Source organism: Anas platyrhynchos, chromosome 8 (genome assembly GCF_047663525.1).
Source record: "Anas platyrhynchos isolate ZD024472 breed Pekin duck chromosome 8, IASCAAS_PekinDuck_T2T, whole genome shotgun sequence".
Taxonomy (NCBI): domain Eukaryota; kingdom Metazoa; phylum Chordata; class Aves; order Anseriformes; family Anatidae; genus Anas; species Anas platyrhynchos.
Window position 1 is genome coordinate 38,027,121 of NC_092594.1, and position 15,545 is coordinate 38,042,665.

General features: G+C 53.3%; 1 protein-coding gene across 9 annotated transcripts in view; it reads left to right on the top strand.

The window, feature by feature from the left end:
* Positions 1 to 15,545, top strand: part of PDE4B (phosphodiesterase 4B) — a 173,702-nt gene that overhangs the window by 139,128 nt on the left and 19,029 nt on the right. For 6 of the 9 annotated variants that reach the window (XM_027463811.3, XM_027463812.3, XM_027463813.3 and 3 more), the window contains one exon: positions 7,965 to 8,077. In XM_027463811.3, the coding sequence (XP_027319612.2) occupies positions 7,965 to 8,077 (113 nt within the window). Of the gene's footprint in view, positions 1 to 7,964; positions 8,078 to 10,081; positions 10,133 to 11,181; positions 12,266 to 15,545 lie in introns of those variants that run through there. The other 3 variants (XM_005028037.6, XM_038182833.2, XM_005028035.6) reach the window with 3 other exon arrangements.

Genomic DNA, 15,545 nt, shown 5'->3' on the forward strand with positions numbered 1-15,545 from the left:
GTGCTATCTATGCTGCTCACAAAATTATAATCTGTCATTCAAATGATTATCCAGAGGATCTGCCTTCTCTTCTTAATCATTTCTTATCATCCCTGACAATGACAGCAATGACAGTAATGTGTAATGAATATGTTATAGAATTAAAAATGGGTTGTGTTAAGATCCTCTGGCACATGCTAAAGACTCCTAGTGTATATTGTTGTGTTTTTAAAGAAGCATCTGTATCTGAATACGCTTACTTTTTTATCCTGTGAGTTATTTTAGGTATTTGTAAATAAGCAAAATATTCCCATATGCCTAAAACCTTAGAACCAGAGCTCTGTCCTGATGGACACTGAGGAGCAGGTACCTTTTAAAATCGCTAGTCTCATTAACGATACTATTTAATGCTATTGCTTAATATTATTTCCAAACACTTCTACAAGTTAGGAGGCTGGGAGCATGCTTCTGGACATCTCCAAAGGCAGTTTTCAGTCCCTGTGAGCAGTTTCCAGCACATTTACGTGTTTCCATGCGAGGACACCGGACTCCAGAGCCCCCAGCTCGGCGGGTGGCAGCAGCCCAGCTCGCCCACCAAGAGCAGTGCCGTGCTGGCAGTTTGCTTCCCTGACACTAGTGGGAGGTAGTAAGCATTTTCCTCTGTAATACTGGCACTTCAGTTCATTTCTGATGAATGTTCTGCTTCAGGTTTTGGGAAATGATGTCGGTTTGTGACACTCGTGCATTTAGGGGATGCTTTGGTGCCACTGGCAGGTGGTCCGTGCTGCTTTGGGGTCAGGTCCAGTATTAAATCTTCCCGAGGCACAAGTTTTCTTCTTAATTTTAAATGAACAGATTTGATCTTGAGCCTGAATTTATTCTTGAGGTAAGGTTAAAACAGAGTGATCCTGTTTTTTTATTGAATGAGCTGGAATAATTGAGCAAATGGGAGTGTTGGGGAGCTCAGGGCGCTCCCTCCCGCCCCAGCTGATGCTGCTGCGCCGACTCGAGCTGTGTGCTGGGGGTTGGCCGCTCTTAAATGTTCAAGAAGTTTATCATTATAAATAGCTGTCATTTATTGCAGCCAGGATGCAATTAAAAGTAAATAACCCAGAAGGTGCCGTACTGGCACAGCACACAAACAGCCTTGCACGTGGAATAACAAACCCTGTAAGAGGTTGGGACTGCTGTGAGCTGCGAGGACTTGCTTTTGAACCTTCGTTGCACAAGGCTGATCTTTGAATTTTTCAGCGTGAAATGTATTTTTTCATAGGGACTATCAGCTTTTTCTAGGTCTTAAGGGTTTACGAGAGAAGTTACAATGCGTTTGTAGTAACTATTTCTTTTTTTGCAGAATGAGGAAGTCTTTTATCCGTACAGTCAGTGCAAAATTTGATGTTTAATTGCTGAGGAGAGCTGAGTTTGTACAGATGTCTGCAAATACTCGTGGTCAACCTTTCTCACCTTCCAGACTGGACAATCTGTTCACAAGACAGTAACCTTTAGCAATATGAACCAGTTTAGGTGTGTTTTGCTAGTTTGTGGAAGTCTTAACCTGTTTGGCACCAGCAATATCCTACTGAGCAAAGAGAACTGACGCTTATCCCCAATGTTTTAGCTCACCTGTGTGGGGTCTGGTGTTTTGGCCACTCTTAAAACATTTTAGCCTTTCCACTTTCAGCCAGAAGCAGGGAACGCCACGTCTTTGCTTATCTATTTCAAAGTGATGAGGGTGACGAGAGGATCAGGAATGAATCAGGAGAGGGAAGGACTCACTTTGAATTTCGGCATTTGGGTCTGGTGCTTCTCAACTCAGTTCATCTCCCGTGCGAGCTGAGGGCAAAGCTGCCCCTTGCTCCTGAAGCTTCGGGAGCTGCCCCGTGCTCCATGCCTCGGGCTGGGGGACGGCTGGTTTGTGGGCTGAGAAAGGAACCACGCCGGGCAGCTGCAGCTGCAGATAACGTCGGCCCCGTGCTCAAGGATATCCTGGCCCACGCTGAGGGCTGCCCGCGAGCTCGTGCCGCCGGCCAGAGGACGGAGAGGGCTGCGGGGAGAGCCAGGAGAGAGCTCATTGTCCAAGCCCCCTTGACGAGCCTTCCGATGAGGTGCGTATTTGATTTTAGCTGAATCCATCCCCCAAAAGAGGGTGATCTCCTAAACTGTTCACTTCCCAAGTATGCAAGGAGAAGACAAGCCTCAAGGCCACGTTCATTAGCAGCTCTCGCAGGGAGGAAAAGATAACAGAGGCGAGTCAGTAAATGGGACAAAACGTCTAAAAATGGGTGGCCGGGTCACTTTTCTAGCGAGAAGTGTTGGATGTTTCATCGTCTGGCAGGGATGAAAAGAAAATAGTGGGCAAATAATGCCAAAAGTGTAGGTGTTGTGAAATGCCGGCACATAAATAACTTGCAATTAGAACATAAACATTTTCAGAGTGCCCATTGACAAACATTTCACCTTGGGCTTCTTCTGAGGGCTTGGCAAGCGTGGCCTCTGAATGGAGTGGCAGCAACCAGGGCTGGAGATGAAATGTCACCCCAATTCCTGCTAAATTCTGGGTCAAGCACCGTGTAATGCTTGTGGTAAAACTGAAGCGGGCTCCTTTTCGTTAATTAGTTCTTTATTCCGCCTCAAAAATGGTTTCACATATGGCACTGGAAAAGATGACGGAAATGCCAGTTAGAATATGGAGGTAATTTTACGGGTAGGAGCTCGGTTATGCAACACCCAAATATAAACTGAAACACGATCCAGTTGAAGAGACGTCATGTAGTATTCCAGGAGACTACATCCAGAAATTGTACAACTGCTTCCGTCAGTGACTGTGCGCGTTCGGCGCTACCGGCAGGGTTATCGAAACCTTCGGGAGAGGTTTAGCAGTGTGTCTGGCAGGGGGTGGTGTCCTCCCCATGCCCGTGGGAGTTTCACGTGGGTTTTGGGGAAAGAAGACGTCAAGTAGCATCCGAACTTGTGTTTGCTGTTGGTGTGCAGCCTGACAGTGACTCTAGGTGCCATTCAGCGAGATAATCCCCATGCGCTTCATTTTCCTCCTGTCGATTCTTTTTGTTTTCTCCCCACTTCTGTATATTCCCTCGGTTCTGTCACTTGTGTTTTTTAACTCCCCTGCTGCTTCCTGTGCCCCCTGTGCCCTGCACTGCCTCCACTGCTGGGGTCAGCCCTGGCCCCAGAGCATCGCCAGCACCGCCACGGGGTTAACCAGGGAGAGGAAGAGGCTGCGGGCACTGTGAAGCCTCCTCCGGTGGATATAGGGCCCGAGGCCACGTTTCAGTATTTGCAAGATTACCTTTGTCCAGCTGAGATGCAGCAATTTGGTTTCTTGAGCCCCCCTCCCTGCACTTAGGCAGCGTGGTGGCCTCAACGCCCTGTGTGGGCACATGCAGAGGACTGAACAGACCTGGTGCAGACCAAAATTTCTTCCCTCTAAAAAAATCTGGTCGAAACCCCGTGTAATTTTTTTTCCTTGCAGTTAATGCTAAACACGTATTGACGTAGGGACCCTGCTGGCACGTCCCGGTGTGCGCATTGATTCCCGTGACTCAAACAAGATAAGCCAGTAGGTCAGACCTGCCTTGTTAGGACTCGTGAGCCTGCTCTCGCTGGGTCCTGGGGAAGGCTCTGGCTTTTTAGGGTGTGTGGTACTACAGATGGAGGGTGCATCGTGCTACATCACTGCTCCAGCTGTGTCTGCAGGGGCTGTTGCTCCAGGGATGGGCTGCTTCTTCTCAGGTTTTCTGTCCGGGGTTCTTCTATAGCATGTGTTGTCCTTCATCGTTAGCAAAATGTACTGTCAATTTTAAAATATTGTAATTAACATATATATGCATAAATATTGACTGCTAAGAAAGCTGGAAGATTTATGTTGTTCCCTTTTTAAGATCATTCCCATAGAAAGTTAGCTTCTAATCAGCTTTGAATCTGCCTGCTCTGTTGGCTGTAACTTTAAGCATTTCATAGGGGCTCGGAGAACGTGTTTGAATTTGACATGCTGTATTTCAGAAACACCTGGTGCGAATTTAGCTTTATCTACGGAATCACAGCCAGGGCTTTCACAATGTATTTGTAAATAGTCCCAACGAATTAACACACAGTGAGTGAGCAGAGCAGCTCGTGCCCGAGGAGGGCTGCTTGGATCTGTGTTGGTGGCCCGGGGCTGGTTGGGCCCTGCTGAGGAGAGGCCACCGAGCTCCTCAGGTGGGTTGAGCTCTCTCTGTCTCCCTTCTGTTGAGCAGGACGGCATCTTGCCTTCTGCATGGCTGAATTTCTTGCTCGGTGTCTTGGCCGAGCACTTGGAGCTAGCACTCACCATGGCTTCAGGAACCACTGGCTCAGGACACGGCGGGGTGGGCAGGGTGGAGAAGCGGACGGAGCCTCCGATCAGTAGCATCATTTGCTTAAGAAAGTGAATAGGAAAAAAAATAATGATATCAGTCAAAACCAGGAGACTGCTAAGAACTGAGGAGCCCAGGGACATGTGGTCTGCTGTGTCAGGGCTGTTGGGAGCCCTGTCGATGCTGCTGCGTGCGACCTGGGGGAGTTGTGGGCAGCAAGGTGACTGTGCCAGCTGGGGAAGGGGCAGAAACCCCGAGTTCTCTTAAGCTGGCTTCTGAAAACCTGTTTTTCACATGGAAATGCACACACTGCTGGCCTGGGAACTAAATCGAATGGAACAGAAGCAGAACTCACTGTTTTTCTATAAAGGGACACTTTGCAAAGCTGTCTGCTAACAGCTGACCACACTCTTCCCATTGAAATGACTAGAGATACCTGAGGGGGCAGTTTTCTAAACATCTGCATTTAAATCGTTAATCCCCTGTCCTTTTGTTGTGCCTGAAAAGGCCCAAGAGGCCCAAGGCTGCATTTTGCCACATTTTGTGGCCAGTGACCTCACTCCAGCCCCAAGGAATCCCTACGGGGCGTGCAGATTGCACCAGCGAGAGGCAGCCCTGGGGAGCAAGGGGCATTTTGCACATCCATACAAATATGCCGCGCTAAAAATGCTAAGTCCTGCCTTTATAAATCCCATAAAAAGTTGCATTTTCCTGTCATTTTATAAAAACTAAAGCTAAAAGAAATGGAGGGCTGGCAGTAGCCTAGCACCAAACTTACTTTCTCTGTACCTAACAACCTGAATTTTCCCTTTGTGTTAATTCTCATCATTTTCCTTAACACATGACATTTTTTCCATGGTTTTTCTTCCTAAACTCAGACTACAGAGCAGGGGAATAGCGTGGACCCTTCCATGCAAAACACGTACATTATCAAGGGCAGATTCCTCTTCTCATCCTTTGGAGGTGAAGACTTCAGGCAAAGCAGTGGTAGGGGCAGGCAGTGAGGGACCAGGTCCTGCTACCCCGACCCCTGGCAAGGCTGGAAACCCCCAAATGGGCTAACCTGGTGCCTAGTGCCAGAGCCCCTCTCCTCCACGAAGCTATTCCTTCCCTGCCATGGGAATGCACTTGTAGCTCACACTGTTGTTCTGCTTACTTAGAAATCCTAGAGCAGAGTACTCTGCAATAACACGTTGCAGCTCATTATTTAAACATATGGCCAGCTCCTGTTGGTTTGCCTGGTGAGATGATTTTTCTCCTATTCCTAAAATAACGATTTAGTCCCTGTTAGTTTTATCAATGCAAACATTCTCTAGTGCAAGAAATTTGAGCCCTTCCAGTTCAACTAATTTACGTGATAAAGTAGTTGGTGGAGAATATGCCTGTTAGAAAGGGAATGTGCTCAAGTTCTGTATGTTTTGGCTGTTTCTACCTGCTTTTTGATATATGTATCACAAAAGTATGCATTCTGAGAGAGAGCGCTTGCCATGTTTGGAGCTCCGTGAGCACAGAAAAAAAAACCAAAAAACACTAAACTTTGATGACAGAGATTCAGACTTAGTGTTTTTTTTTTTTTTTCTTTATCCGTGCTAAGTGCTTCCTGATAGTTCGTTGCTCAATTACTCCCTGGCAGCATTTATTTTCTGCTGTGGAACTTCAAACGCTGAGCGCGGGGGCTCTGCACGACGCTTGCTAACGCAGCTCAGTGCCCTGTGGCTGTGGGTAAGGACGAGGAGGATTTCCCCTGCTGATGGGGCAGCCGGCAGGCTCTGGAGGGGCTCTGCAGGGAGCCCCACGAGGATTGCACCCCTTGTAGGGAGGGCTGGGGTCTACACGCGTATGGGGCACGCGTACGTCCAGCGCGTGTGCTGTAGAGCATTCACTTTGCTGTATATCATAGCAATCCTGACCACTGATGTCACTGTTACCTGCTCAGCCCGGGCCATTAGAAATGCTGAACTCATTAGCTCTGACAGATTTATGGGGTAAAGCGTATGTCGCTGGTGTTATGAGAAGCAGTTACATTCATAGGGAGGTTTTATGATTCACCGTATCCGCTTATGTAAACCTTAACTTTTACGGCAAGAGCCGCTCGGGAGCACGTTGTCCTGCTGGCAGGGTCAGGGAGAGGAGCTGGGGGAGGCCGAGGAGCAGGGCTGGTGGGGACCAGGTACCCGTGAGGCTGGGGAACGGGGCCAGCATGGAGCTGGGGGGCTCGGGAGCAGAGCTGGGCAAGGCTGGGGCACGGGGCCTGCGGGGCAGCACCGGGGAGCGGGGCCACCGGGGTGCTGGAGCTGGTGGTCAGGGCTGGTGGGGAGTGGGGCTGGAGTGCTTGGGGTTGACGAAGATGGAGTTGGGGAGCAGGAGTATATGAAGCAGGGCAGGATCACTACATGAAGCAGGGCAGCACCACCACACGAAGTGGGGCAGTCAGCACCAACATGAAGGGGGTCGGGACCACCGCATGGAGCAGGATGGCACTACCACATGAAGCAGAGCAGTCAGGAGCACATGAAATGGGTCAGGACCACCACATGAAGCAAGTCAGGACCATCACATGAAGTGGGGCAGGAACACCACACAAAGTGAGTCAGGACCACCACACGAAGTGGGTCAGGACCACCACACGAAGTGGGTCAGGACCACCACACGAAGCGGGGCAGCAGCACCACATGAAGTGTTTCAGGACCATCACATGAAGTGAGGCAGGATCACCACACGAAGTGGTTCAGGACCACCACATGAAGTGAGGCAGCACCACCACATGAAGCAAGTCAGGACCACCACACAAGGCGAGTCAGGACCACCACATGAGGTGGTTCAGGACCACCACACAAAGTGGTTCAGGACCAGCACATGAAGTGGGGCAGCAGCACCACATGAAGCAGGGCAGGACCACCACACAAGGCGAGTCAGGACCACCACATGAAGCGGGGCAGGACCACCACACAAAGTGGGGCAGCACCACCACACGAGGTGGTTCAGGACCACCACACAAAGTGGTTCAGGACCACCACATGAAATGGGGCAGAACTAGCACATGAAGTGGGGCAGCAGCACCACATGAAGCAGAGCAGGACCACCACACAGTGTTTCAGGACCACCACACGAAGTGATCCAGGACCACCACATGAAATGGGGCAGGACTAGCACATGAAGTGGGGCAGCACCACCACACGAAGTGTTTCAGGACCACCCCACGAAGCGGAGCAGTGGGGGCAGCACCACCCGCTCCGTCCCTCCGCGGGGCTGGCACGGGAGCAGCCCTCAGGCAGCGGGGAGCAGCGGGAGCAGAGCCGGGAGCGGCGTGATGAGGAGGGACCCGGAGGCGGGCGGCGGGAGGAGGAGGGGGGGGGAGCCATGCCGCGGCCCTCGGGCGCCTCAGCAGGGCGGGCTGCGGGCTGCGGCTCTGCCCCGCCCGGGGCGCGGGGCCGGGGCGGGCCGGGGCGGGCCGGGGCGGGCGGCCGAGGGCCGGGCGGGGATTTGCTCGGCGGCGGCCGGGGGAGAGCTGCGGAGGGCGCATGATGAAGGAGCGGTGCGGAACCTCCGGCAGCGCTGGCGGCGGCTCCGGCGGCCCCGGTATGGAGAGGCTGCCGCCGCCTCAGCCCGACTACATGTCCGTGTGCCTGTTCGCAGAGGAGCCCTACCAGAAGCTGGCCATGGAGACGCTGGAGGAGCTCGACTGGTGCCTGGACCAGCTGGAGACCATCCAGACCTACCGCTCCGTCAGCGAGATGGCCTCCAACAAGGTGAGCGAGGGGCGAGGGGCGGTGGGGACGGGTCAGCATCTGGCTGGGGGCTGAGCCCGCAGCCCCTGGGGTGTCACCCACTGCCACCCACCCGTGGTGCCACACAGCCACATGGTGCGGGACACGGTGTGGGGCACGGTGTGGGGCACGGTGTGCCCGCTGTGCTTTGCCTCTCAGCAAGTGTTCAGTGGTGGTGACACATGGTGAGGGTGCGAAGGCAGAGGTTGTGCGTGGGTAACGGGCTCTGAGCGAGCCAGCGGGAGCCAGAGGCTGCCCGCAAGGACTGAGGGGCTACAGCCAAGTGTCCCGCACCCTGGGGCCAACAGGAGCACCCTGGGGACATAAATGGTCCCCCGGGTATGGCAAGAGGCAGCGCAGAGGAAAAAAAATGAAGCGTGTTGTCCTAACGCCCTTCCTGACGCTACTTTTGGAAGTTGGTTTTCCTCGCCTCCCCCTCCCAGCACCCGGAGCCACGCTCCCCTCCTGAGCCAAGCGGTTGCAGCTGCATTTTGCTGAGGGATCTCCCAAGGCGAGCCCTCGATCCGTCAGCAGCACCACTGGTGGGTGCGAGGCACCCCCTGCCCCAGCAGCACCAGACCAGAGCTCAGGGGGCATCTGACAGCTCCCCATCCCCTTGCCAGCACAATTTTTGCAGCTGTGCCTTTTCCTCCGCTGCTTACACCCACGGTCTGCCCGGTGGAGCAGATGACAGGGTCCCAAGAATGAGTGTGCTCCGGCTTCGGGGCGAGAGCTGCGCCCGCTACGTCCACACCTGCAGCCCGCTGCTGTGGGTAAGCCCAGTACTGGGCTGTACTGCACAAACCCCGCGCTATTATTATTTTTTTTTTCCTAATTGGAAATTAATGAAATCAGAAATGCTGAATCATAAGCTGATTTTATGGAAAACTTGAGCAAACAAATCCCGTGTTATTTCAGCTTCCTCCCTCTGGTAGTGATTACTACGACGTGCAGGGGCAAAGGAAGCAATAAAAGTTTATAGATCGAGCTTTCAAGTGAAGAATACTTTTTTTTTTTTCTTTTCTGAGTTTGTGTGAGAGATACCAGGCTGAAAGTTGGAAAGGGTGTAAGCTGTAGGGAAAGATGCGCCTCGAACGTGGGCGTTGATGCCCTTCATTTAGAGAGATTTCTTCTTTGCCAAGGGCTACATCTGGATTCGGGAAGGTGAAAGACTAAATTGCTTATTGTAGTAATTAAAAGCTGTGGTCCTCTGTGTGGAAATGTCTTACAGCTGGGTGAGCAAAAATGTTCCCAAAACTTTGTTCTTTCAAAACCAGTTTTTGCAATGTCCACACTTTTTGGTCAGCTTCCAGTATCGTTTCTGGCTATGAAAGAAGAGCATAAAATAGTCTCACATCCCGCTTCCCTCATCAGCACTAAATGTGGTCACAAAGTAGTTTGGGGCTTTTGGGTTTTGGTGGCACACACACAGCGCCTGCGGTGACCTTGTCGGTGCCACAAGCGGCCGGGTTGGCAGCGTGCGTCTCAGAAGGGGGCTGCAGCGTGACTTTGTCTCACGGAGTAGCCGAATCAACTGCCTGCCTCAGTCAAAGGCATTTAAACTCGTCGCTGGTAAATACCAAAACAGCCCGGTGTTTTGAAAACAGGATGCTTAGGCTCCACATTATTAAAGAAAAACGGAAAGAGAAACAGTATAGATAGGAAGAAAGCAAATAGACGCAGCATGCTCCCAAGTGCACGAGCAGTATAAACACTGACCTATCTTCCTGACCTCTGCTATTGCCGAGTTCCTGGCCCCGCGCCACTCAAGCCAAACTACGTCATTTGAGACTGATAGTAGGCATGGCACAGCTGTTGCAAGTGTGACTCGAATTTCCTGTCTCCTTCCTGACAGACGTAGTTTAGAAAACCCAGAGTTGCAACAACAGCAGCCGGAGAGGGAGGATCTCCGCATACGTGTTTGCAGGGCGATTCTCAGAAGTGCTGCACCAAAAAGGAATTTCTGGGGGGAAACACCATGCAGGACAGCATCCTGGCTAAAACCTGATGGGTTTCGGAAAACATCAGTTAAGGCATGTGCGTATACTTTTTTAAGACGTGGGTTAATTACAGGAGAAGCGAGGAAATGAGCAGCTAATCTTACTCTGAGCTAACGAGCCTGATTGCACTGACATCAGAGTGAGCCGAGGGAGCACTGCTGCTGGCACGACGGGACCCTACGGTGTGAGGGGGATCGGACATAAATCGGCCAAAATGGGAGCTCTGTGCCCCGTGTGCTGTCAGAGTCCCTGATTCCTGACACATTCACTACCTGCTGGAGAACAAGTGGCTGCACCAGTGCCTGCTGTAGCAATTTGGTGCTGTGGCCAGACAGGAGACCTGCATCCTATCCGTCCTCTGTGGCAGCCGTTAGAGCACTTAATTTCCTAAATCAGAGAAAAAAAAAACTACCTGGAAAAGTACCTGCTTATAGGGAATGCAAGCAGCACGAAGGGAATTCCCTTCCCTAACACTGTGCTTACCTTTGGCTGTGGGCAGGGTACGGGTGAAACAAAATGACCTTTAGAGCTCCCCGGTGCTGCTTGTGGGAGCAGGCCACACGTATTTACGTTACTGTAACACATCTATTCTTTTTTTTTTTTCCTGTATTTATTACCCTGTCCAGCCCAGGCAACTGCAGAGCCTCAGAGGGCTCTGTGACTCATCGGGCTCCCGATAACGAGGGGTATTTTCTCTCTCGGTGGCCACGCTGCGATGCTGCATTTGGCATCAGGCAGCTGTCCGCAGCCTCGTTCGTCCTGGAGGCGGAAGCACAGGACCCTCGCGTCTCCGTTGCCTAATATAGCGTTGGGATGTGGGCAGGACGTGCTCAGCGCATCCAGCCCTCCCGCAGCAAAAAGGGACAGTTTATTTCCCGGCTGAAACACTGGTCAGGGCAGCTCCCGAGCTTTTACAGGGCATCAAAGTCAGAAAATGAGGGGCATGGGAGGTGTGGTGCTTCTCGGAGAGCTGCCTGCCTGCCTGAGCAGAGCATAGCCCGGGTCACAGGTGACGTGGATGTGTCGGGACCTACGCAGCACCTCGCCACGTCCTGAAGGTAGACCAGTCCTGTTTGGAGCTGCTTGCAGCCCGTCCAGTAAGGAAATGGGCAGATAACCTCATCTGTGGTCTGTGGGAACATGCTAATTCTGAGTAAACTCAGCTGCTGTCACCAGGGTGTCCTCCCCGTGCGCTCACAACTTTGGGAACCTGTTTCGCTCCTCGCTCTGCTCCCTGGAGGACCCTTCCCTGCCGGCGCAGTTGCAACATGCAGAGCAAATCCTTCAAGTCTCTTATTTCGGTTCGGAGATGCTGGCTCCTAAAGAAGCCCCCGTTACTCCTGAGCTGACCGACCTGGCTGCAGCCCTGCTGGCAGGCGAGGTTTCCAGCCGGCAGCAGCAGGCTCTCTGTCCGTGCTCCCCTCCGTGTCGCACGGGAGCCGCTAAGATAAACAGAAGTGATTTCATCTTGCGTGCCTTTCAGCGGGTGTTTCGGGCAGAGAAGAGGAGCAGGGCCGCACCTCGCTTTGAGGAGACGGTGGCTGAATAAACATCTGGGCACTAATGTAAACTCGCGCGGGTCGCGGTGGAGGTTTGGCGCGGCGCGGGGCCGGGTGCCAGCAGGGTATGTGCCGGGCTGCACAGCGTCCACGTTCGCCCCAGTGTCGGCCCCGAATCTTGTCCGCTTCGTACGTGATGTTTCCCTTGAGCGGTGCCAAGCTGTTTAGTCTTTCGGTCGCTTCGCTGTAACTTCCTTTGTTTAATATCCTTTAAAACAGCCGAGCGCCTCACAAAGAGAAGCCTGTTGGGCTGTGCAGCAGCCAGCGAGACAAAGAGACTTCCACGTCTCCTGTTTTTACAAGCCGGGATGAATCACCCAGCCCCGCACGCCGGTATTCCCCTCGCCGCCCGGGGACTGGCGCTGAGGAAGCAGAGATGCGCGGACGAGGGGTTGGGAGGGCTCAGAGGAGGGCCGGGAGGGCTCACACGGGGACCAGGAGGGCTCACACGGGGGCCAGCAGGGCTCACACGCGGGCTGGACGCCGTCAGCATCCCCTGGCACCGCGCTGCCCTCCCCGCCGTGTGGGGTTTGACGTCGGCGCGCTCCAGCTCCGTTAACTGTTTCCTAGTCCTCGGGCTGCAGGGCACGAGAGCATCGCTGCCAAGCACGGTAGGAGCCGTTTGTGGCCGAGGCTTTGCTTTCCCGGGTGGCGTCTCTGTGTGTGTGGCAGCGTTGGAGCGGGCACCGCGTTCCCCTTTGCTTTGAACGGGAGCATTTGGGGAACGTGAGTTTGGGGTGAAGGTTATGGGGTGAGGAGGGAGCACCCCCAGAAGCTGCGGGGTGCTGGATGTGGGGGAGCTGGCTCTGCCCCCGCCGTGTGCGTCAGCTCGTTGCGCTCACACACGGACTTTGGGGTCAGCTGTCTCCTGATCCTCCCTATTCCTCCCCCTCTCTCTCTGGCCTCTACAGTAAATCTTTCTGCTTATATGAAACACGGCGCAACAGCGGGGAGGAACAGCGGGCCCTGCACATCTGACAGTCTGATGTTTTTGCCTTACTAGCCCCGTGGGCTGTCAGTTTCCAGCTATCCAATACCAAATATCACATCAGGAAGGTGCTCCACTATCTTTGGGAAGTGCCAGCACGGTGGGGAAGCCAGGGCTACTGTCCGAGATCCCCTCCTGGAGCAAAGGGCTTCGTTTCCAGCGGTTCCTGCTGCCCCATCCCATCATGCTGGTGCCATAAACGGGTCAGAAAAGCCCATAAAGGGCAACCCCACGGCCACACACTGTGCTGGCAGTGCACATCTGGACAGCCACCGCAGAGCTGAGGGTTTGGGGCTCTGAGTTTTGCTTCAAATCCATCTTCCCAGGAGCCCTTCGGGGGAGCTGCGGTGCCCAGGACTTCCTAGCTTGTCCCTTACCATTTTCTGCTTGTGCTTGGATGTGCCGGCTCTTAAAGTTCTGCATTCTCAGACTTTTACGTTATAACACATCAGGGTGGGGCTTAAATAAATAATAGCTCAAAGGCAGGTTCGAAATGAATCACGATTGGAGGGCAGGACGCGGGGGTGACTAACTGTGCGGAGCAGTGACCTCTCTGGAAGTGAGGCGAGGATCCCGGAGACGCATGAAATCTCGGAGGAGCAGCGCCGCTGAGGATGGAGGCAGGCAGAGAAGGGTCTGAGAGCAGGGTTTCATCCTCGGAGCAGTCCTAATCCTGACCCTGGTGCTGCGGACAGGGCCGATGGGCACAGCCCGGCTCCAAACGCCTCGATTTTCACCCAGGTGCAGAGCAACTGCTCTCGGGGAGGCTACTGGCGATCAAAATATTTTCACTAAGTGAAACTTAATTGAAAGATGTTGTGTTATCAAAGCCAAAACATGTTGTGGAGATGTATTGGTTTGAAAGCTCATCTGTCAGAGCTCTTAGAGGGAGAGATTCCTCTGATTAAAGCCTTTGCTCTGTGTTTAAAGCAAACAAACGAGAAGCGCCTCACCTTGCTGCTATTTCAGCACAGCTGGGCCAACGCTACATAAAAATTACTCTGCGAATCATTTGCCTATCTCTGTGTGAGAAGGATTTTTCATTTGAATATATTTACATTAATTAGTGCCTTTCGGATGGTCTCGGTGCCTGCACCGGGCTCGTTTTCGTTTTGGCACCAACTGCTGCTTTTTTTTTGGGGGGGGGATCCTGCCTTGTGGGGTGGCGTGCGCCTCGTGCCAGGTCTGCCGAGCTCTGTGCCTCCCGAAGCAGGCTGCTGCTGCTTAAACGCTGCCGGAGTTTCGCATCCCTGCAAGCACCTTCGAGAAGTCGTTTCAGGGCACCGGGCGATTTGAATTTCCCAAAGCCTGTTCTCCTACTCAGGTAAAACCCCTGCCGGATTTGCCTAAGCGAGGACTGCGGAGCCTGACTCAAATTTAAATGAAATTTAAATTGCTGCTTCATACGATTAACAAAAACCCGCTTTTAATTGCATTGCTCTCTTGGTAAACGATAAGCACACTTCCCCCTCTGTGCTGTCGAAGGCCAGGGAGGCAATCCGGGCACCCAGCACCCTCCTGCCCCATGTCCCCGGGCGGTGGGCAGGATTTTGGGTGCCCCCCTGGGTGCCGGGGCCCCCTCGGGTTCCAGGGAGGCGCTGCCGGCTCTGCTGCTGCCTGGCACGGGCGGAGGAGCCGGGGAGGTGCTCTGGTTTGTGGGCTCGTTTTACGAAGTTGTTTGGCTTCCTTTGGCACTTGAGGTTTCGTCAGTGTGGTTTGCATGGGTGGGACTGACAAAAGATTTTGGTCTGAGATCTGCAGCCTGCTGGAGCGTTATCTGCTCTCACGGCCGCAGATGTTGTCAGCTGCATCAGGGCTTTCTTTAATCAAGTTTTTATGTCAACAAACAAACTGCTGCAGTTTTTAATTTTGCTGGTGCTTCCTAGCCTTCAGCTCAGGCCGCTGCTCCTCGGCTCTTGCTTCCTCAATTTTCTCCCGCACTTAACGCGCAGCAAAACATTTTTGCAGCTGGTTAAAACTCCGTAAAAACAATTTTGCAGAACCAGTGTTTTCGCTTCTTCCTGCTTTTATTGACGGGCCTCTTGTTGGGCTGAAGAACAAAACCGGAGCAGGGCAGACAGCCTGGTGCTGGGGCTCACCAGGCTGGTGCTGGATTTACCTTGCCTGTGCCCTGGTGCTGGAGCAGCCCTGTCCCCGTCCCGCGGATCGTGTGCTGTTTTCCAGGTAAAGGGCTTCGGTGCCAGGTGTTTTTGGGGTGCCGGTGAGGACATTGATACAAAATACAATCAGCTGGCATTCGGGCTTAAGGTACAGTTGCGCTGTAGCTTGGTTGGCTTAACGAGCCTGATGGCTGAGAGCGAGAGCTCTTCTGGTGAAGCAGAAACCATCCTGAGCTTCCCCAGAAAACCGCAGCCTCGGCTGGAGCTGCGGCTGGGGTCAGAGCTCCCCACCGCCGCCTGTCTGCCCCACGCAGCCATACTTCGGTCAGTGCACCAAATGCTAACCCAAAACGAGGGCTTTTGGGTGCAAACAGGGTGCGGAGAGCCCTGGGTACCCCAGGACCTGAATTCATGGGCAGGAGATCCCGCGGGCCGCCCGCCTGGAGGAGGCTGGCAGCAGATGTGGCCCCGCAGGGCACGGCGCGCATTTCTCGGCGTGCCAACAAGAAGCGGGGCGGGCACACCTCGTAAACACATGACGAATGCGTTTTCAGGAAAATAAGCGGGGTGGTTTCTCTCTGACCTTGCCGATCCCCCAGTATCAGGCGGAGGGGTTTTTTCCTTCTTCTGGCTCACCGTTTCCCAGCAAGTGAGTAACGTGCCCCGAGCCTGCTTTTAAATGAGGAAATTCGGAATCGCTGCCACGCAGGGCTCAGCCTTTGCCTGGTGCAGGACCGTGCGGGGAGTTTCTCCTTTCCGGCATTTTAATTCAATTTGCATATT